The 19,386-nt window shown below is 37.5% G+C and overlaps 6 protein-coding genes across 7 annotated transcripts; 4 read left to right on the top strand and 2 right to left on the bottom strand.

Moving 5' to 3' along the window:
• The first annotated feature begins 348 nt into the window (after positions 1-348).
• LOC18591232 (uncharacterized) lies at positions 349-2,876 on the top strand. Its single transcript, XM_007017230.3, has 3 exons — positions 349-749; positions 876-1,340; positions 2,419-2,876. The coding sequence occupies exon 2, from the start codon at positions 937-939 to the stop codon at positions 1,321-1,323; it is 387 nt and encodes a 128-aa protein (XP_007017292.2). The 5' UTR covers positions 349-749; positions 876-936; the 3' UTR covers positions 1,324-1,340; positions 2,419-2,876.
• A 128-nt stretch (positions 2,877-3,004) lies between these two features.
• LOC18591234 (uncharacterized) lies at positions 3,005-4,894 on the top strand. 2 transcript variants are annotated; one of them, XM_088809079.1, is made up of 3 exons: positions 3,005-3,352; positions 3,896-4,074; positions 4,178-4,894. In XM_088809079.1, exons 2-3 carry the CDS (start codon positions 3,916-3,918, stop codon positions 4,649-4,651), a joined length of 633 nt encoding a protein of 210 aa, XP_088665205.1. In that variant the 5' UTR covers positions 3,005-3,352; positions 3,896-3,915; the 3' UTR covers positions 4,652-4,894. The 2 variants fall into 2 exon arrangements, with proteins under 2 accessions (XP_088665205.1, XP_017981248.1); XM_018125759.2 differs by lacking the exon at positions 3,005-3,352 and having other exon boundaries at positions 3,878-4,074.
• Positions 4,895-5,054: 160 nt separating this feature from the next.
• On the bottom strand, positions 5,055-7,661 carry SDH5 (succinate dehydrogenase 5). Its single transcript, XM_007017235.3, has 4 exons — positions 7,378-7,661; positions 6,199-6,509; positions 5,917-6,102; positions 5,055-5,331 (listed from the first exon to the last, which is right to left on the bottom strand). Exons 1-4 carry the CDS (start codon positions 7,541-7,543, stop codon positions 5,275-5,277), a joined length of 720 nt encoding a protein of 239 aa, XP_007017297.2. The 5' UTR covers positions 7,544-7,661; the 3' UTR covers positions 5,055-5,274.
• A 311-nt stretch (positions 7,662-7,972) lies between these two features.
• On the top strand, positions 7,973-9,504 carry LOC18591236 (putative carboxylesterase 2). The gene has a single exon (XM_007017236.3). It carries the CDS (start codon positions 8,407-8,409, stop codon positions 9,385-9,387), a length of 981 nt encoding a protein of 326 aa, XP_007017298.2. The 5' UTR covers positions 7,973-8,406; the 3' UTR covers positions 9,388-9,504.
• Positions 9,505-11,671: 2,167 nt separating this feature from the next.
• On the top strand, positions 11,672-12,981 carry LOC18591238 (putative carboxylesterase 2). Its single transcript, XM_007017238.3, has one exon. The coding sequence runs from the start codon at positions 11,822-11,824 to the stop codon at positions 12,797-12,799; it is 978 nt and encodes a 325-aa protein (XP_007017300.2). The 5' UTR covers positions 11,672-11,821; the 3' UTR covers positions 12,800-12,981.
• Positions 12,982-13,280: 299 nt separating this feature from the next.
• On the bottom strand, positions 13,281-16,115 carry LOC18591239 (Mov34/MPN/PAD-1 family protein). Its single transcript, XM_007017239.3, has 6 exons — positions 15,908-16,115; positions 15,396-15,573; positions 15,142-15,223; positions 14,141-14,317; positions 13,885-14,052; positions 13,281-13,598 (listed from the first exon to the last, which is right to left on the bottom strand). The coding sequence occupies exons 1-6, from the start codon at positions 16,047-16,049 to the stop codon at positions 13,407-13,409; spliced, it is 939 nt and encodes a 312-aa protein (XP_007017301.2). The 5' UTR covers positions 16,050-16,115; the 3' UTR covers positions 13,281-13,406.
• Positions 16,116-19,386: the final 3,271 nt, after the last annotated feature.

The following is a 19,386-nucleotide window of genomic DNA, read 5'->3' on the forward strand; positions in this document are numbered from 1 at the left end:
TCTTTTAATTGTGCTATGAAAGCATTAGATATGAAGTGAAGCAGTTGAGGTCTATGGCAGCCATAGGGAGCAGATGAAGATATTCTATGTTGTGTAACTTTTTTTATACCGAGTGAACAATCTTGAGGAAAGTTTCCTCGATCATTTTTGAGGATATGTTTATCAGAATGTGATTAGGTATGGTTCTGTTTTGTTGTATGTGTAGTGCAATGTGAAAACCAGGCATGCCTGCTGAGACCAAGGATGATGGAACTTGAAACATATAGCATTTGGTCCCAGTAAGAAATAAAATTCAGCACCAATTCATGGGGCTCGGTAGTTGGCCCCGACATGGGCTCACCATATAAAGCCTTATGGCCTGTGGCTTGCCCTGCAATGGTTAACTTTTCAAAGCTTATACATGTTGATGATTGAGTAACCAAACCAAGAAGCCAGAAACAGGGTAACAGAGAATCGACTGATCCCAAAAACAGTCTGACTCGTTGTTGGGGATAGTTTCCATGGCAATCTTTAAAAATTTTACATTAATTTTCGTACTTAATCTTGTTTTTTAATGAGCAATTAGTTCTTAACGGAAAAGAAAAGGGTAAGAAAAATCGAAGGAAAGTAGATTGATCTGCTCCACGTCTCGAAACGTCGATACGTCAATAAATCCGATCCTTGGCTTTAACTCTTTGGGCTGTCGGATGGGCGAAGCTTTCTTGCTTGTCCAACTAATTCACGCAACTCAGATGGACCGATTACACAAGGTTAGTGTCTCTACCACTTTTTCTTCCTCTGCGAACAGGACTACGTTCCAGACCTTTTATCGTTTTCGCTACAATTAATTAAGTAATTTGGAGTTGATTAATTCATTGAATGTTGGGTTTTTGAAGATCAAAACGGAAAGTGAAGCGTGAAGCCCAGGTTCATTGACTAAAAGACTCTTGGAAGCTGATGGGTTCTGGGGAAGGAAATCCTCGCTTCAGTGTCTTTGATGGAGTTAAGACTTTCCCATTAACACCCGAGGCTCTCATGGCAGAGATCAACACAGCTATTACTAATCTCGAATATGCACGTGCTACAGCTCTCTTTGACCCCCCATCTTCATCTATGTCGAGAAACAAAGGCCATGATTCGCCTAGGTATGATACCCGAATGGCTGATGAGGCTTATAAAGCTGGATGTGCTGCACTGGCTGCTGGAAAGCTTGATGAAGCTTTCCATTCTTTGAATGTTTCTCTCTCCAAATGCCCTCCTGAGAAAACCTCTGCTGTTGCCAAGCTTCAGTCTCTGATATCTCTCACTTCTCAGCAACTCCACAAATCTTCTGTTTCAAATTAACGCTTATTGGTATCATGGTATGGTGTGTTTTTTTTTTTTCTTAATTTTCAGTGTTTCAATCCAATTCAAGTCAAAAGATTGCTTTAGAACTAAACTCATAATGTTGTCGTTTTATAGATGCTTTTGCATTGCTATTCAAGTATGAGGTTCTTTCTCATTAGGGAAAAAGAATATGAATAAACTGTATATAGTTGAATTCAGTATCAATTAATTCATCAATATAACAATAATTCGGTTTATATGTGAAAGATTTGAACAAATACAGGGATAAGCTCAGAAATACATGATTTTGTATACGGATGATAGGGACTTAGTTGTAGAGCGGTATGTATGTAGGTCCTTCATAGTTCATGGTTCTTGTTGTATTATGTACTCACTCCTTTGGTATTTGTAAGCATCAAGATTAATATGCCTTATGAAGAGGTTTTCCTGGGCAGAAGAGCAAAAGCTTTTTGTTGGTTTACCACCATTTAACCTATCTTTGGATTTGGTGGACAGGAAAAAGAAAGAGCTGTATCTCAATACTCAATAGAGATGCTGTAGCTAAATACCTTATACTTAACTTCACGTTCATTTACTTTTCAAAAAAAAGAACTTCAGATCCATTCAAAGTTGGACAGCTGTGTTAATTCTGGCTAATTTTCTGCTAGGTGTGCTTGTTCCCATGTTGTCCTCTTGACTGGGTTACTTTTGCAATATTGTTTGAAAAAGGTTAGATGGCACCAAGTGATGCTGTGCTAAAAAATTATACTGTTTATTGTGCCAAGCCAATTATAATAAGACTGATATGAGGTTTGTTAGGGGTTGCGGGCTTGCACTTTAGTTGAGGTGAAATGCTTACGATCTGTTGTCCAAAGTAATACATACACCATAATCTCTTATTATAACTTGTAAGAACTACCAAAAAAGTTTCATATGCACACAACTCAAACACTAAGCTTAATCTTATTGCCTAGTCTTAGGAGAATTATTTTTGGAAAGATGTAGCAAATATTGAACATTGACTTCTAACATTTAAAGATTGTGGAAATGATTTCTCTAGTTAGCTTTTCATTGTTTATTTATGTTCTAACTTGCTGTTTGCTTCTAAATTAGGTGGCACTACTGGACAAAGCTATCCATCATTGGTTGCTTTCATCTCTATCATGTTGCCTTTTCCGTTCATTAAAGTTTGTCTGAGGTTGGAAATGATTTTTCCTGTTTCTTTTGGCTTGACAAGTGCAATAGTTGGGCTGTCCTATCACTTCATGACATCCTGTACAGTTGATTTGGGAAATCCTCTTGGTGATTCACATCTGGGGTCAAGGATGGGGAGAGATGCAGCAAGCTTCTCTCTTGCCCTTGCTCTTTCTTGGCTCTGGGGTATCAAAACCTGCTAGTCTTTAAGGTGGTTGAACTATGTTGGGCATAGACCGAGTATTAGGAATGTAATTATGATGTTTATCATATCAGATTAGTTTCTGTAACTCTTACACTCTGAAATGTTAATCGTTTATTCTTCTGCTTTGACATAAAAATTTCAATGAAGTTACTTGCCGATCAATTGGCTATAACACCCCCCTTTTTTTGCCTCTTTGATTATTAGTTCAAGACAAGCTTTGTCTCTCTGTTATCCCTGCAAGCATGGAGACTAGTTCCTTTGAGGAGGTGCCATTAAGAAACTCATGAAGTTGCTTTAAAACACACTCATTCTGCAATTTTGGTTTGTCTCGTGACATTTCACCAAGATTCCATTAAAATGGCCGAAAGATAACGCTGTGATGATAAGTTCTTTTCCTAGTACAGTTAATGCCGGCTGACCATAATCATGAGTGTCATGCCAACTTCAACGGCTTAGATTGCCACTTGTCGTCAGTGACTGAAAAAGAAAACAAAAGGGAGAAGGAACTAAAAGTCACTAGATCATAGGGAGGATATAAAGCCTGGTTACTGCTGGATCTTGATCAAGCTTTCCATTATGTAATACGGTTGTAAAATCATTGATGCACCCTCAGCAAGCTCAGCCAGTTCCTTTACAAGTTTTACTCAGGTACGTTCGTTTCGATTCCATGATCTGACTACAGTCTACAGCTACTCTATAGTACAATCATTTTGATTCAGAGTCTAAGAAAACGCCACGGTTTGTTTCTGTATTCTATATTGCTCTTGAAACAACTTCAGGCCGGACAAAGTTAGGTACCATGTCTCAGTTTTCACCATGACTTCAGCTTTAAGTGAAACTTGTAAATTACTCTAAAGGAACTATCTATGGAAAATGAAAAGAATATAACTCAGTTTAAGGGTCTCCATGGGGAATTTTTTTAGCCCAGTTGATGAACATCAGACGGTAATCTCAAGCTGAAAAGTGAGATCCTGAGTGTCATTTGTTAGTCTGTCTAGCACCTTTTTAACTTAGTCTTTACCCCAAAGGATAGAGTCCCTGTATTTCCCAGTACGCTGCGATGGCACTATCAACATATAAGCAGGTCAATTTTTAACACCATAACAAGGAATGAACTATAGCAATCAATGTTCCAAAGTAGTCCGTGTACTATAAATTCAGTATCTTAACAGATCAATTGGCCACTTCCAGACATCTGGTTTCTCTCAAACATGAGCGTCTTTTATCAGGAAGAGCAGCCTCGTCAGTCTAAGAGATGCAAGTTCCTAGCTTCTGTTCTGAAGGAAGCGTTTTCCAATTGCCATGCTTTCGGTGGACATTCAGGTCCAGAGGAAGAATATCCAACAAGTGACATCGATGATGAATCGGAAGTACGAACTAGCACTAGCAGCAAACATGATTGTTCCCAGTTTTCTAATTTCATTTCACTGCCAATATTCGAGCCTTTTTTGTGTTTGTGATGTTGTTTTACAGGTTGTTGTTTCTGAGATTCGGAGTCGAGCAATGGAGAAGATGAAGCGCAGGCCTAGTCTAACAGCAGAAAACATTTCCTGGGTGTTTTCTCCTTCGACAGGAGAGCTGTTTATAACCTCAAAACACGCCAAACGAAGAGACAAAGATAACGAAGATGAGGAAAGAGAGGAATTCTTTTCTGTCGGGAGTTGTTTCTCCTTCTGTTCGAGTGCCGTGAGCAGGGAAGCGTTTCTCTCGGCCAAGGCAAACTTTTCCCGCTGTTCAAGCTTAAACAAGGTTGATTTCCCAGACTTTTGGAAGTTTGATCTTCAGGATTTTCGACGGCGATCAATAATTCAGGAATTCTGCCACTGCGAGGGGTGGCCATTTGGGCTGTGCAGGAAGGCTGTGTTGCTCCCGCCTCTGCCGAAATCCCCTTCCGAATCTTGGTCTTGGCGTAAAGGCACCAGATTAGCTAAGACGCCATATATTTAAACATAGCCTAGTCTTGGTCTTTTTCTGTCTCTTTTACCCTATTTGGTCTTGGCGATTGGAAGCAAAGCAAGCTGCCTTCCTCTTTCTATTTGCTCTTTCAAGTGCTAGAACCATGCTAAATACTAGTATCTAGTCAAAGAATAAAGAGGTTAATTATGGACATAAGATTTGTCTGTCTCTCTCTACGGTAATTAATCGATTATGAACTTCAGACAGGGAGCAAGTATGCCCCTCTCCACTGTATCATATTTTCCTTAGAGGTCCTGTTTACAATCCCCTGTTGAACCTAGTGCAATGTACCCATCTTTTGAGAAGGGCAGGCTAATATCATTTAGACCAATTAGAGAAGCAGAAACCCTTTTTTGCTTCTGGTAGCATCATAAGTCATGTGATGAAAAAAGAGTGGTTAAGGAAAATTTTCCGATTAAAAAAAGCTTAAGACACATGATGTTACACTTTAATTTACTGTTGTTCACAAAGATATGCCTTTTATTTAGCTGCCAAGCAACTTCAACCTCAAAGGTTTTCCGGGAGAACAACACCGACCTGTCTCCAACTATTCATAAACATGATCTAAAACAGAATAAGTCCAGAGTGATATTGAACACTCTCAAACTATAACGCTAAGCTCTTTGCTCCACATAAGATCCAGAAAGTCCAGACGTTCCAAGAACAGTAACCTGCAATCAAGCAACCAAAACTGCTTAAGGAGTTGCAACATAATTGCCATTTATTTATAGTACCCAAAATACTTGTGTACGTATACAAGTGGAAAATTAGCAACAGTGTTTACATACAGTGCTTATGCAACAATGAATGCAAATGTCAAATACGATAAATGCAGCTAAGAGAAAACTATGGGCTGATGCATCTATTCATTTCTTCACTCTCCTCATAAATATGGGTGGATGAGGGATAAATAGAAAACTGTTACTATAATATGACAGGTGATTCTCATAACAGGTGAAACTTTGGACCAGTATTCTGCTCGGTGATCCAGAACCCCAGATGGTTAGGATGTTAAGTACACATCAGCCAAGAACAAAAGCAACTTGTGCACATAATCTGAGATGACCTTTTTGCTAGTTCTCACGTCTTGATCACCATTTGGGCAAGTTAACCCCAATACTAATTTTCTTGTGTCACATTGAACCATGAATCACATGCAACAGAGTACATGAATTACTCTAAACCCACGTTATAATGCTCAAGGTAGATCATGCGGTCAACAGAATTAATAAATAAGGGGCAAAACATTCGAGTACCTTTCCCCACTCAGAACCAAGACCACTACATCTCATCTTTAGGTAGATCATCTTTGATCCCAACTCTGTCTCTACCTTCTTTCGCAAATAGGTTTCATCAGAACCAAATGCATCCGAGTACGTTGTATATCGTTGATAAACTGTGCGAAGTGCGTTTACAAACTCATCTGACAAAGGCTTTACATTCTACAAAAAAGATTCAATTCATCAAACACCGAGAATGGGCGATAACGAGACAGAAAGTAAACAAAAGAATCATCAGGGCCTCATAGATTATAATACCTCTCCACTCAATCCAATGCTGTCATCAAGTTCCATTTTCATGCTCATCAGAATGCCACCAAACTCTTCAACTGCTTCAGCAGCTCGGAAAACATTTTTCAAAGCCTCCTGGCCAGCCTTGTCATCAGTATTTTTGGACAAGGCTTTCTTTGCATCCTGCACAACTGAATACGGAACTTCATCCCAACTTGCAGCCATTAAATCCTTGAAGACATTCTGAATTTCAGGGTCTTTTATGGCAGGCATGTGAGTTACATCTTCACTAAAGTAGCGCATGCTTCCCAATCTCACAGCAAGGGAAGACCTGCCACCTGCGTATATTGACTGATGCATAAAATGTGTAGAACATCATACAAGTTGGTGCCTTTACAACTTGCTACACATTTCACTAGCAGCTGGAAATAGTTATGTTCAAAATAATCAAACTAATAAGCAGATGCACCAATTGGAAATATCAGTCATAATGCACCACTATCACCACAAGTAGTGTCATCCCATTTTATACCCATACTCTTGGGTAAAATACACTTTTTATGTAACACATATTATTGCTCAGACCCAAAAACCTTCACACATTAATTCACGTACTCAGTTGGAGGTATAAAATGCCGTGTAGCATAGACAATATTATTCTGAAAACTTTGACACATTTCACTGAATGATGGAAGCACAAAATTAACTCCGTCTGTTTCTAAGCAGCCCTGAAAGATTTCAGCTGCTATCTTGATTTAAACAAGACATGGAATCCCATATAATAAATGTAATGTATGAATTGAACATGTTTCATGATGAAAACAATGAAAAAGAACAACAGACCAGAATTCCAAATTCTATGTTAACACAACATCCCAACCATAAAGCAGTTATAAAAGAACTTGAATTCAACCCTTATCAGGAGTAAAGTTAAAATCTTGCACAGGTAACAACAAATAAAGCTACAATTTTGAAACCCCAAAACACTTTAATTTAGTAATCATCAGAGGCCTCAGCTAAACATTATTTATCTAAATTAGATAAAAGTAAAACCCCAAGTAAAAGAAGTCAAATACAAAAGCAGTTTAACCAATTACAAGACCAATATCATTTACTAAATCAAATCCCACAAATTCAGCGATTCCGAAGATGATTAAAAACGAGAAATTTATAATCAAATAAGGATCCAAAAGAATAGATAAGTACCGGACGGGAGGTTTCTGGGCTGATTAGCGGCGGACGGTGATGAGACAGAGAAGAAACTCCGGGAACCCAAGTGGTGGTTATGGGCGGTGGCAGCGACGGCGGCAAAACGGGAAGATCTGATACATGCTGCTCTATAAATGGATCGCAACATCATCATCTTCACCATTTTTCTGAGGCTTTTAGTTTTTTAACCAAATTGGCAGAAAGCAAAACCGTAAAGAAAATGCAGAGTCACCAGACTAAAGGAAGTTTTAGTAAATCATAAATTAACTTTGAAACACAAAGCTTTAATGAAGACGGATCATTCTTAGTTATTTTCCCAATATGAGGCTGTGCTTTGGGCTACTTGTTGGGCTCTCAATTTCCATAAAAGGTATTTATAGACTCAAGTGGGCTGAAAAACTGAAACTAATAGGCCTAATGCCTTTTTTCTTGTATGTCGTCACTACTAGGTTAGCTCCTTTTAAGATACTTGGGACATAATTGGGCTGAACCTGACCATGACTGCTCCATTTAGGTTCTATTCAACATATATTGAGACAGCATTACCACTACAAAACTACAAGTTAAGCCATTCTTACATATTTAAGATTATGAAATCATTGTTAGTCTAAAGCGCCTGCTAGCATGGTCAAAGGTTTTCTTTTGTTTCCCTCGCAAAGAGGCATGCATTCTTGTCGAAACTAAGTACAAAAATCATGCATGGTTGTAGCTTACATGTATCTGATATTGAATTCCTGAAGCATTATGGGCCCAAGGAGTTTCTGGAAGATGTTAGAACCAAATTTGATGAGAACTGAGAAGGTAGCTCGGTCGAAAAAAAAATGGTGGCGTAAAAGTTTTGGTTTGTCCACCTCAATTTTCAAAACTAGTTCTACCTTGTCAACAGGTCAAAGCAGATGAAGGAAGGTCAAATTATTGTGCCGTCTAGCTATCTACAAGTACAAAACGGAAAGGAGAGAAATTCTCATAGCCTCCAATCAAAACCTAAAAGCCCAACCTCTTCCCTCTACCTCTTCTTTTCTGCTCATGGATTCATCAAGCAAACCAGAACTGGTTACTGAGTTCCCAGGTATCATCAGAGTCTACAAAGATGGCCATGTCGAGAGACTCATCGAAACTGGCTTTGTCCCGCCATCAACTGATCCCCAAACCGGTGTTTCATCCAAAGACATAACGATGATCCCTGAATCCAACGTTTCTGCGCGTCTCTTCCTTCCAAAACTGACCAGCCCTCACCAGAAGTTGCCTCTCCTTGTCTACTTCCATGGTGGAGCCTTTTGTGTCTCATCACCGTTTACTCCAAAGTACAACAGCTACCTGAACGCTTTGGTAGCTGAAGCTAACGTGATTGCAGTTTCTGTGAACTACAGAAAAGCTCCCGAGCACCCCATCCCTACAGCTTACGAGGATTCTTGGGCTGCTCTTCAATGGGTAGTTTCACATTGTAACAGTAAAGGGCCTGAAGCTTGGCTAAACGACCATGCGGACTTTCAAAGAGTGTTCTTAGGTGGAGAAAGCGCTGGTGCCAACATTGCTCACAACTTGGCTATTATCGCCGGAAACCCTGAGTTTGGTCTAAACGTGCAGCTCCGTGGGATAGCTTTGGTGCACCCATTTTTCTGGGGCTCGGATCCAATCGGGTCAGAGGCTTTAATGGACCCTGGTAAAAAGTCTGTTTTGGATCGGGTATGGCCATTTATCTGCCCATCAAACCCGGATAACAATGATCCTAGATTCAACCCGGTTGCTATGGACGCGCCAAGCTTGGTGGGGCTTGGGTGCACGAGGGTTTTGGTTTGCGTGGCTGAGAAGGATGGGGTTAGAGATAGAGGGCGGCTTTATTTTGAGGCTTTGGGTCGAAGTGGGTGGATGGGAGTTGTGGAAATTATGGAGACGGAAGGAGAGGATCATGGGTTTCATTTGTCTGATTTGGAGAGTGAGAAAGCCAAGGATTTGATCAAAAGGTTGGCTGCATTCTACAATGGAGATATGCCTTCTTCACTCTAAATCATTATCAGTGGATTCCTTGCTTAATTAATCTGTTTTCCCATCATTATAATTGTATTGATTTCCTTGTATTACCAATTGAAATTGTTTGCTAAATCTTTTGGTTTCCGGATGCTACAGAGTTTTGGACACTTGTCTTCTATATTTAAACTCAAGAGTCAAGACTATATACAAGGAATGGAATGATGGATGAAGAAAGGCTATTTCGGCTACGTGGGTGACTCAATTTCCCTTCCCATATGGGAAGCGAAAGAGAAAGTCAAGTTCACGTTATTGACAAGTTAGTTGTCTCTAGTCATCCCATAAGAAAAAAAAAAAGGATTAAATGTTCTCTAAGTCATCAATCAAATAAAAACAAAGATCTGCAGTAATATGCGATGATCGATAATCAAATACATGAATTTTTAGTACATAAGATCGACAATTATAAAACATATAACTCATGTCATTATTCATACAGTGTAGATAGTGATTTGATACTAAAACAGATAAAATTTTACTAAATATTTATGATAATGAAAGGAAAAAAAAAATCTGTTCTTAGGAATCTTGGTCGTACTAAGAGCAGACAGAGTGAGATATGTAACGCCATAAATTGTGAGGACATGTTGGCCCATGGTGAGCTGGGTTAAGATTTTCCTAGTGCAACAGGCCAGGTTGATGATCCCCGCCGCCACCTCCTCTCTGACCAAGTAAACAAAACCAATAGTAAAGGATTACAAATTTCTGGCACTTAGTCAAAGGTAAACACCATTTTATTAAACACAAAAGTCTAATCAAAAGGGTGGATTAATCTCAATTTATAAAATTGAATTAAAAAAAAAAACAAAATACAATACATCATTAAGATTGAAACTTGTGTGGCCATATATAAAATTAGATTTGTGATGGTATAATCAAAATTATCTCAAGTTTTTCTAGTCATTTTCACTACACAAGAATCTGGGTTTATTAATTAATTAAGATCTAAGACAACTGGTAAAATTTTAAATCCTACCAAATTGTAGTAATAAAGAAGAGTGGACTTTTCTGCAATGGTTGGGGCGGCAAGCACGTTCTTCTACTCTCTTGATAATGTTCTTAATAAATAAGCAACTCAATTATAACAGGATTAAGTGAAATTCACCATAAAATAATAATGCAAAATTATAAAACAGTTTGTTAATGACAAAAAAAAATGTAATAAATCATAGAAACTAGACGTTATTAGTTAGAGATTAATTAACTTAATTATGCTTAGTGGTTTAAAAAGTTTGCAAACACGGGCAATTGCGTGCATAGATCATAGAAACTTAAACAAAGGGTTCAGTTCTCACCAATTTCATTCCTTTCAGGGCTGACTTTCAATCTTATTTATTCTTATAAATAAGGCATGCCTTACTTATTACCCATATTTATATATTTTCTTTAGTTTCCTCCCAAGTACTCAACCATTGAATGATGAAAGCGAAATACAACAATAAAAATGAAACTATAGTTTGAAGTCAACTATATTTGTTCCTTGTTTCCTATTGATGTAGGAAACCTGAACGGGGAAAAAGCCTTAAGTCCTGGAGGTTCCTGTTCCTAGTAAAATTCTACATAATTTCATGATTATATATTTATGTATGTGTGTGTGTGTTTTGCGCTGTGTTTCATTCATTATAGCAGCCGAGAGCCTGAGCCCTGAGATTTCCTCACTTCAACTGCTCCCCATGACTCCAAATTTTCAGACAGGTTCGAGTTTGTGGGAGTCGGTGAATCCTTCTTTCTTTGTCAATATCAAATAAAGGCAATACAGTGAAGTTACAGGTTTCAAGATTTATTGTCATAAGAAATTATGTTGTACACATTGGGGTGTTTGCTTGCCATGAAACTACATTAATTAGCCTGTAGGTTGGGTGCATGCAAGGCTACAAGAACATTTTTCCACAGTCATGACTTATTTGTCAATGAAATATAAATGCTAAGAGAAAAGTTGACCGTTGAATGTCCACATTGAAAAAAAATCAATTAAAATGTCTAACTTGTCTGGAAGCCATTGGCAATGAACCCCAAATCCCACTGAAGCTGTTGTTGGTTAAATGGAATTAAAATAATCGTATAAAATCAAATGATGGTGATTGGTGATTCGTGGTGCCTGATGAATACAAAAAAGTTGGTGTTGGGTTTAATTTCTTCAGGAGCTTGTTGCCGCTAATGTCTATATAAAGAAGGCGTAATAAGCCCAGTATCTTTGCCTTCTTAAAAAGTTATAGCTGTCTTTAGCTGGTTCAAATCGTCCCCCTGTTTTGATTATGCATTTCCTCTTTGTTTTTTTCCCTCATATTTAATCAATTTCTGTCCTGTCTTCCCTTAATTTGTCTGTCTGTCTTAGTTAGTTAGATCCCCCTTACGTTTGTTCAGTGTTTCTCTTTAAACGGCCAGGTCTCTCTTCTCTCTTACACACAAAGACATGGGTTCTAATGCTTCAGAAGTTGCTCTTGATCTGTTTCCCTACCTCAAAGTATACAAAGATGGAACCCTTGAGAGAATCGCTGGAGTTGAAGTAGTTTCTCCAGGACTTGATCCTGAAACTGATGTTTTATCCAAAGACATCGTGATCGTACCCGAAACCGGGGTCTCAGCTAGAATTTACCGACCCAACTTGGCTACTACACATGAAAAGCTACCCCTTGTAGTTTATTTTCATGGTGGAGCTTTTTGTGTAGCATCGCCAGCTTTTCCGAACTACCATACCAGCCTCAACAAGCTCGTCGCCGAGGCTAACATCGTAGCTCTTTCAGTTGACTACAGGTTAGTCCCAGAGTTTCCTCTTCCTACTGCATATGAAGATTCATGGGCTGCACTTGAGTGGATAGCTTCCCACAAGGAGGGAGATAGCTGCCAGGAGGCTTGGATCAAGGATCATGCTGACCTTGACCAGGTGTTTTTGGCCGGAGATAGTGCTGGTTCAAATATTGCACACCATTTGGCTTTGCGGCTCAAGGACTCTGATCTGGGTCAGAAGTTGAAGATTCTTGGTATTGGTATGATCCATCCTTACTTTTGGGGAACAAACCCGATTGGATCAGAGTTTGCTGATCAGTTCAGGAAAGAATTAGTGGACAAGTGGTGGTTGTACGTTTGTCCATCTGATAAAGGGTGTGATGATCCGCTTATCAACCCGTTTGTGGATGGATCCTCTGATCTTTCAGGCTTGGCATGTGATGGAATCCTTGTTATTGTTGCCGAGAAGGATATACTCAAGGATAGAGGGAGGCTTTATTATGATAAATTGGTGAAATCTGGGTGGACGGGTAAGGCAGAGATTATGGAGACAGAAGGTGAGGATCATGTCTTCCATATCTTTAACCCTGATTGTGCCAAGGCCAAGAGCTTGATCAAACGCTTGGCTTCTTTCCTGAACCAAGGGAAGGCTCCTGTCGAGTGAAAATGTGAAAAGTACTGGGTTGCTTTGTAATAAAACAAGTTCAAAAGTGTGATTGAAATCTACCTAGATCGCAATCCCCGATACCTGTTTGTCAGGATTTCTTTTTCCACTAGACTTGATCGATGTACTTTTCTAAGAGTATTGTTTCCCATATAAGACGCTACCACTTTTTTCTTTCCCTACGATGACATTAGCCCACTCCAGAATGTTTTAATTGGCATGAAGTAATCTCAATCATTGACACCAGTTCCTGTTGCTCAACCCGTCATGCGTTCATGACCACCAATTGGGAATGCAACTCGGGCAACAAGCACTCTTCAAGTTGACCCTTGTTTATTTTTTTTTTTTTATCATTCTTTTATAAGATAAATTTTTAGCCCCTTGGGCATCTCAAAACACTACAAATTAGTATAATCTGTTAAACAAGCTAAAATGCATATAACACAAAGAGAGAGTCAAGCAAGCATTCACATAAATATAATTAGGCAACTTGAAGTCACTTTGAATTTTCACAAAATAACACAAACAGTGTGCTTGACCAACAATACAACGCATCAACATAGATGAAATTCCTCAACTTGAAAAGGAGTATACAGATACCATGAGTCTAAAACACGACAGTGTCAAGCATAGTTCCCAAAGTCTGAACTATGTTTGAGGACATCAAGTTTGAGACATGTTCCTCTAAGTGCTTCTTGGCATCTTGTCGCCCAACATTGGCTATTGCGAGCTTCTCCGGAGGTAATTCATCTTCCTCCTGCACTGCCTTGTTGTATTTTATAGCTAAATTGAGCATTTCCTGCACATATCAAAATGAACCAACATCATGACTTCGCCTTATAGAAGACATTTTACTTTATAAAAAGAAAGAAATTTATTCGACATTATATTATCCATAGCCCCTAAAGTGACTCATTGCAAGGGAAGCTATCTCTTACTAATGTTTTTTCTTTCCTTCAAGGAAGGGGTCTTAAAGCACCCCATGAAGGACAACATAGAGTCATATACCATATCTTGCCAATACACAACCAACCGTTCAACATTATACACTATGATGATAAAGTCTGCAGAAAACTTTCACTCACCTGAACAGTCTGTTCATTGGTTTTGGAATGGGTATCAAAACGCCTAAGTGTCAATCCATCTGTCCACTTCTTCTTATGAAGATTCAAGAGCATCTTTTCCTCAAGTTCATTCTTCCTGTAGTTAATGGCTATAGAGTAATAATGTCTATTTAGCCCATGGATCAATGCCTGACAATGAAAAATAACGAGATGAGTTCATTCCCCATATAAAAGAAGCTAATAGAAAACATTCAGACAATATTCTTTGGGCACTCACTTGGATAGATGGCTTATTAAGATGCCCAAGATTGGATGTTGTCTGCCGTGGTTCTTGGCCAAGCATCATGGTTTGTGGGTTGATCAAACGGAATGCATCAATCACCACCTTCCCTTTAACACTCTGAATTGGGTCCACCACAACTGCTACAGCCCTTTGATTCAAAGCTTCAAAACTCTGCAAGCGGTGCCAGATATTAGCAACAGATATACCAGCTTTCATTAACCAAATAGTTAAAGAAAAACAAAACCATAAAAATCATTGAAATGATCTTCACTTAAAAAGATCAAAATGGAAAACGTTAACCAATTGACAGAGGATGGACAAAAGAAGGAAGTATCAAAACTTCTTGACCGTGTACTAGTACATATTGATAAACTACATTCGTGTTTCCAGCCTTTTAAGATATCTATCAACTGCCAGATACTCAAATATCTTAGATGCATTGTACAAAGCATTGTTTTAGACAGTGACCATGTCTGTGCGAAACCTGATTATTGTTACTGATAAGCATTGACAATAAAGGCAGATCTACATTTTTTTTGGGAATGGAGAAGGGAGTTACAAAACCGTGAATGAGAAGTAATACAGTCACTCAGTTCGTGCAGTGTCCAACATGACGCCTTTCCTCTCCTGTCCATTACATAACTCGAATCATTGGGCCCTAATAGTGTCAACTAAGAGCAGAATTATCACGCAATTTCCATACTCTTGACCCACCCCCACCCCATCCCTCCAACCAAAGAAAAAGAAAGAATCAAAAAGCACAGGAACAAGAATCCCATATAACAAATAATATCAGGACAATAAACATAAGAGCTAGTAAGTAGAATGTTTTTGTTTCTTTGTAAAAAGAATAATCTGATTAAAGAGTTGTAAAGTAATACCAACCAAAGACATTAAAGCTCGTGAGTAACAGGAAAATCTTCTAAGCAACAGTAAAATAACAAGCTAAGTAGCATGCATATGATGCAGCACCATGCAAAAATGTTAAAAACAACCTGCTGTGTGTTTATGTCCACACCAGAAAGCCAACAGCCAAATCCAGGGTGTGAATGGTACCACCCCACCACCATCTCTGGCCTGCAACACCAAGCAAAAAGATCAGCAAGCCATCTAAAGCAATAGGTCATCAAGGAGTACAAATTCATCTAATCTTATCATACAAATATCATCTGTTCAATTTTTGAGTTATTTCCAACAACTATTATAAATTAATAAGAATGAATACGATTGAAACTAGAGTAGATCATACCTTCCCGTTTGTTTGAGCATATCAAGCATATTTGTTTGGAAAACATGATCCACAGCTTCTACACTAACACCAGTACCACTCTGTGGCATTGCAAAGACATCAACGACTCGCACAGTGTACTCATCAACGAACTCTCCCAACATCAAACCCATAACTTCCATGGGAACCCCAGCTCTTCCTATATAAAGTTCACATCAACCAAACACAAACATAATTACAAATACCCTCTGCTAAAGTACAAACACCTTAACCCTAAAATTTATATGGAAACAGCTCATGTCTCTCATAAAAAGTTAGATAGAAAGCAGATCAGAAAATTACAATTTTGATTTAGTAACCAGAAAAAACCCTGAAATTGCTAAAGCAAAATAGTACAAGTCTATCCAGTTTCTTTTTATTTTTCCAAACAAAAATATAAAAGCGCCGAAGCTCTAATCAGGTGAGCAAATATAAGAAAAACTGAAAGAACTCAATTTAAGCAGATGTTAAGAAGAAGAGAGATAGAAAAGTACCGTGCTTGAGCATTTTGAGGAGGGCGAGAGAGGAGATGTAGACCTGCTCAGAAGAATCCAGAGTCGGCGAATCAGGAGGGGGGTGACCCAACGCGCCTCCAGCACCGGCGAACATCCTCTGCAACCTCTCCATGCCTGACATTGTCGATCGGAGTTCTGGCAACTTTTCTTTGGCAGCAAGACAAAAAAAAAGACTTCACGGTCCTCCTGCACTGTTAAAAGGTTATTATATAGAGGGCTCATCATGTCGGTCCGGTCCAATTTTTCAAGTGGCCCATATATTTGGGCTTCTTTGAAATATTGTTGATCCAGTTGGCCTAGTTAATATTATCTATAGCTTAATATATAGGTTGGGCTTAATGGGCTTGACTTGAACTACTTCTTGGTCTTTGATAGCAAAGTTTGACGGGAAATGTTCGGCCCTGAATTGGGTCAGCTCGACCCAACATGAATAGTCATTGAAATAGTACGAGTCAAGGCATTTTTTCCTTTTAGATGGCTGTATATAACATAAACTTGGAATAGTAATGGTTGGCTTAATTTAACCACGCGTTGCACATTTGCATGCATGCATGTCGCCACAATTGAATGGAACCAAAGTTAACTTTATTATTCCTCCTTATTCACATGAATATCCATCCTTTTTTTTTTTATATTTTCCTATTTAGATGTTTATGGCGGTATGTTCTTAAGTTTACGCCATCAAAGTATTTTGTTATTCGTACTATTAGGGTTTTTAGGATGTATTTTATCCGAGCATGCAACTAATTAAAAAGAATCTAAGTATAGTAACAAGAAATTTGCAATTTACCTTAAAAGCGTGACCTCTTCCTTGCCTTTCAATCCTTCGTTTTCCACCAAGTGGTTGTGAAATCTTGAACATCATAGGTGTCTTGTCTCTAACGGTGATCAACACAAGTATCTTTGTCTCCAATGGTGATTCACACAATAATTATTAGGAATCGACTTTTTACTTAAATATTCCTTGTTTTTCTCGAGTGTAAGAAATTATAAATCTCTCATAAATATTTTAAAATTATATCTCTTCAAAAACTTATTTTTAAGGAGCGGCTATTAATCCTTTAAATAGAGAGGTAGAAGACTTGTAATTTAACTCTTAGATTAACTTTTAATCACATTAGAATTTGCCTAATGCATTGGATTGCGCTAGGCTGTAAGTCTTCTCGTGTCGTTAATAGCTTATTAGTCCATTAATTACTTAACTTAATTAAATAAAATAAGATCCAATTAAATTGGCCTAAATGTTGGATAATAAACTCTTTTATTTGAACTACTTGCAATAGCCTAAAAAACTCATAAATTGAACGCTTTAATTTATCACAAGGTTGGGTCTTAGGTAAAGTCACCTAAACAAGGGCTTTAGGCCTAAATTTGGAAAATCTCATAATTTTATAATAATTACAATCTAATTAATTATATTAAAAATATATAAAATTTAAAATAATTAATAAAATATTTACCTATTCTCTTATACCTAATAAATATCTATTTTCAGTCACTTCTACGTCTCTATTAATTCTTAATTATTTTTCTTATTTATCATTAAAAATATGTAAAAGTTAAATATAATTAATAAAAAGATAAATTCTATTTAATAGTAAAAGATAATTTAAGATATATATGTAAATAGATAATTAATATGTAAAAGATATAATTAATAATTTAAGATATATATGGAAGTATATTTTGTTGTCTATTGCACAGTAAAAAGTTGAAGTAATTAGACAATAATAGTGTAAAAGAATATTGTTTTAATTTTAAATATTATTTAAAATATAACAACTATTTTGATATTAATAATTTATATTTATTTTCAAAGTTAAAATTTTTTTAAAAAATATACAAATGAAAGATAATATATTTAATCATATAACAAACCTCGATTCTTTTTCATATTCATATATTGCTTTAATGTTAGTTGGCAACTTTTCTTTGGCATTAAGACAAAATGAAGACTTCTCTCATTTTCTCTTTTCTTGTTTATTTGTTTCGGTCCCCCTGCTCTGTCAAAAAGGCTACTGTATATACAGCACATCATGTCAGTCCGATCCAATTTTTCAAGTGGCCCATACTGATGGGCCTTTTGAAATAATTGTGATCCATTGGGCCTGGTTAGAATCATTTATAGCTTAATACATGGTTGGGCTTAATGGGTTTGCTTTGAAATACTTCTTGGTCTTTCAAGACAAAATTTGACGGATAATGTTCAGACCTGAATTGGGTCAGCTCGACCCAACTTGGACATCCATTGAAATAGTACGAGTCAGAGGCATTTTTCCTTTTTGATGTCTGTATGTAACATAAACTTGAGAAGTAATACTATCGGGATAGTCATGGTTGGCTCAGCCTTGGCTTAATTTAACCACGCATTGCACATTTGCATGCATGCATGTCGCCGCAATAGAATAGAACCAAATTTAACCTCATTATTCCCTCGTGTTCACGTGAATATTTATTAATATTTCCTCCTTTTGGTTATATTTTGCTATTGAGATGTTTATGACTGTATGTTCTCAAGTTTAAGTCATCAAAGTATTCTGTGATTCGTACAGTGCATGAACCTTTCCTAGTTGGAGGCATTGTCCTTAATTATGACTGAATCTACCAAACTTTTGGCTGGTAGGCATATCTATATATCCGCCATAATATTGTTTTCCTGCGGAAAAACGATTACCCAAATTTTGTTTGTTTATCCAAGGCATCAAACCCAAATTCATGACCAAATTTTTTCTACCTCGGAATGGATAAGGAACACATGAAGCTACGTTCTGATCCGTTTCAAGGCTGTATTATCACATTTGAAGTGATATAACATATACTTGCATGGTGATTTGCAGAGTAGGACATCCAAAATTACAGTCAACATCGACGACATTCTGACTTTATTACCTTTGTTTTCTCCTCTTTTCTGAAGTCTATTGATCAATTCCTTAGAAATGGCTACAAGCTACTTGCTAATTCTTGAAACTGATTGTTTAATTTGGCATGTCCTTGATGCTAAGGGTTTCCGCAGAGCCTGTTTTTCTTGAACAAGTAAAATATCAATAATTGGGTAGATTAGATTTGGATCATATAGGAAAATCAAGAAAGATTAGCATAGAAAAATGATTCCAATTATAAACTCTGATCACTTCTTGAAGTTAAAGAATTCGATAAAACATAAGCTGGTGAGCTCAATATATGTTGAAATATGCATACAAGTTCTCCTAGATTTTATTGAAAATACTCCATGAATATAATGTGCTGTTTAATATGATTAAGATTGCAGTCTAATAAGCTGTATCTGAGCCTGGAATTACACAGATACCAACGCAGAATTGGATCTTTTGTGGTAGACAAAGTTATTAGAAAATGGACTTAAATACTAAACCTCAATTTTAGAAGGGAAATCTTCATTAAGCTAGTTAAGCTTAAGGAATATTTGACCGAGAAAAAGTCCAATGTTATCCAGAAAACTG

The sequence above is a fragment of the Theobroma cacao genome, chromosome 8 (assembly GCF_053813885.1).
Source record: "Theobroma cacao isolate CCN51 chromosome 8, ASM5381388v1, whole genome shotgun sequence".
Classification (NCBI taxonomy): Eukaryota; Viridiplantae; Streptophyta; class Magnoliopsida; order Malvales; family Malvaceae; genus Theobroma; species Theobroma cacao.

Excerpts from the sequence above, each read along its gene's own strand:
- LOC18591232 (XM_007017230.3), top strand. The coding sequence starts at position 937 with ATGGGTTCTGGGGAAGGAAATCCTCGCTTCAGTGTCTTTGATGGAGTT.
- LOC18591239 (XM_007017239.3), bottom strand. The coding sequence starts at position 16,049 with ATGTCAGGCATGGAGAGGTTGCAGAGGATGTTCGCCGGTGCTGGAGGC. Across the intron at positions 15,574-15,907 it reads CCTCAAAATGCTCAAGCACG|GAAGAGCTGGGGTTCCCATG; the intron begins GTACTTTTCTAT and ends AACTTTATATAG. Across the intron at positions 14,318-15,141 it reads TGGACATAAACACACAGCAG|AGTTTTGAAGCTTTGAATCA; the intron begins GTTGTTTTTAAC and ends CACCGCTTGCAG.
- LOC18591238 (XM_007017238.3), top strand. The coding sequence starts at position 11,822 with ATGGGTTCTAATGCTTCAGAAGTTGCTCTTGATCTGTTTCCCTACCTC.
- SDH5 (XM_007017235.3), bottom strand. The coding sequence starts at position 7,543 with ATGGTGAAGATGATGATGTTGCGATCCATTTATAGAGCAGCATGTATC. Across the intron at positions 6,103-6,198 it reads GCATTGGATTGAGTGGAGAG|AATGTAAAGCCTTTGTCAGA; the intron begins GTATTATAATCT and ends TCTTTTTTGTAG. Across the intron at positions 5,332-5,916 it reads TTGGTTCTGAGTGGGGAAAG|GTTACTGTTCTTGGAACGTC; the intron begins GTACTCGAATGT and ends GCTTGATTGCAG.
- LOC18591234 (XM_088809079.1), top strand. The coding sequence starts at position 3,916 with ATGAGCGTCTTTTATCAGGAAGAGCAGCCTCGTCAGTCTAAGAGATGC. Across the intron at positions 4,075-4,177 it reads ACATCGATGATGAATCGGAA|GTTGTTGTTTCTGAGATTCG; the intron begins GTACGAACTAGC and ends GTTGTTTTACAG.
- LOC18591236 (XM_007017236.3), top strand. The coding sequence starts at position 8,407 with ATGGATTCATCAAGCAAACCAGAACTGGTTACTGAGTTCCCAGGTATC.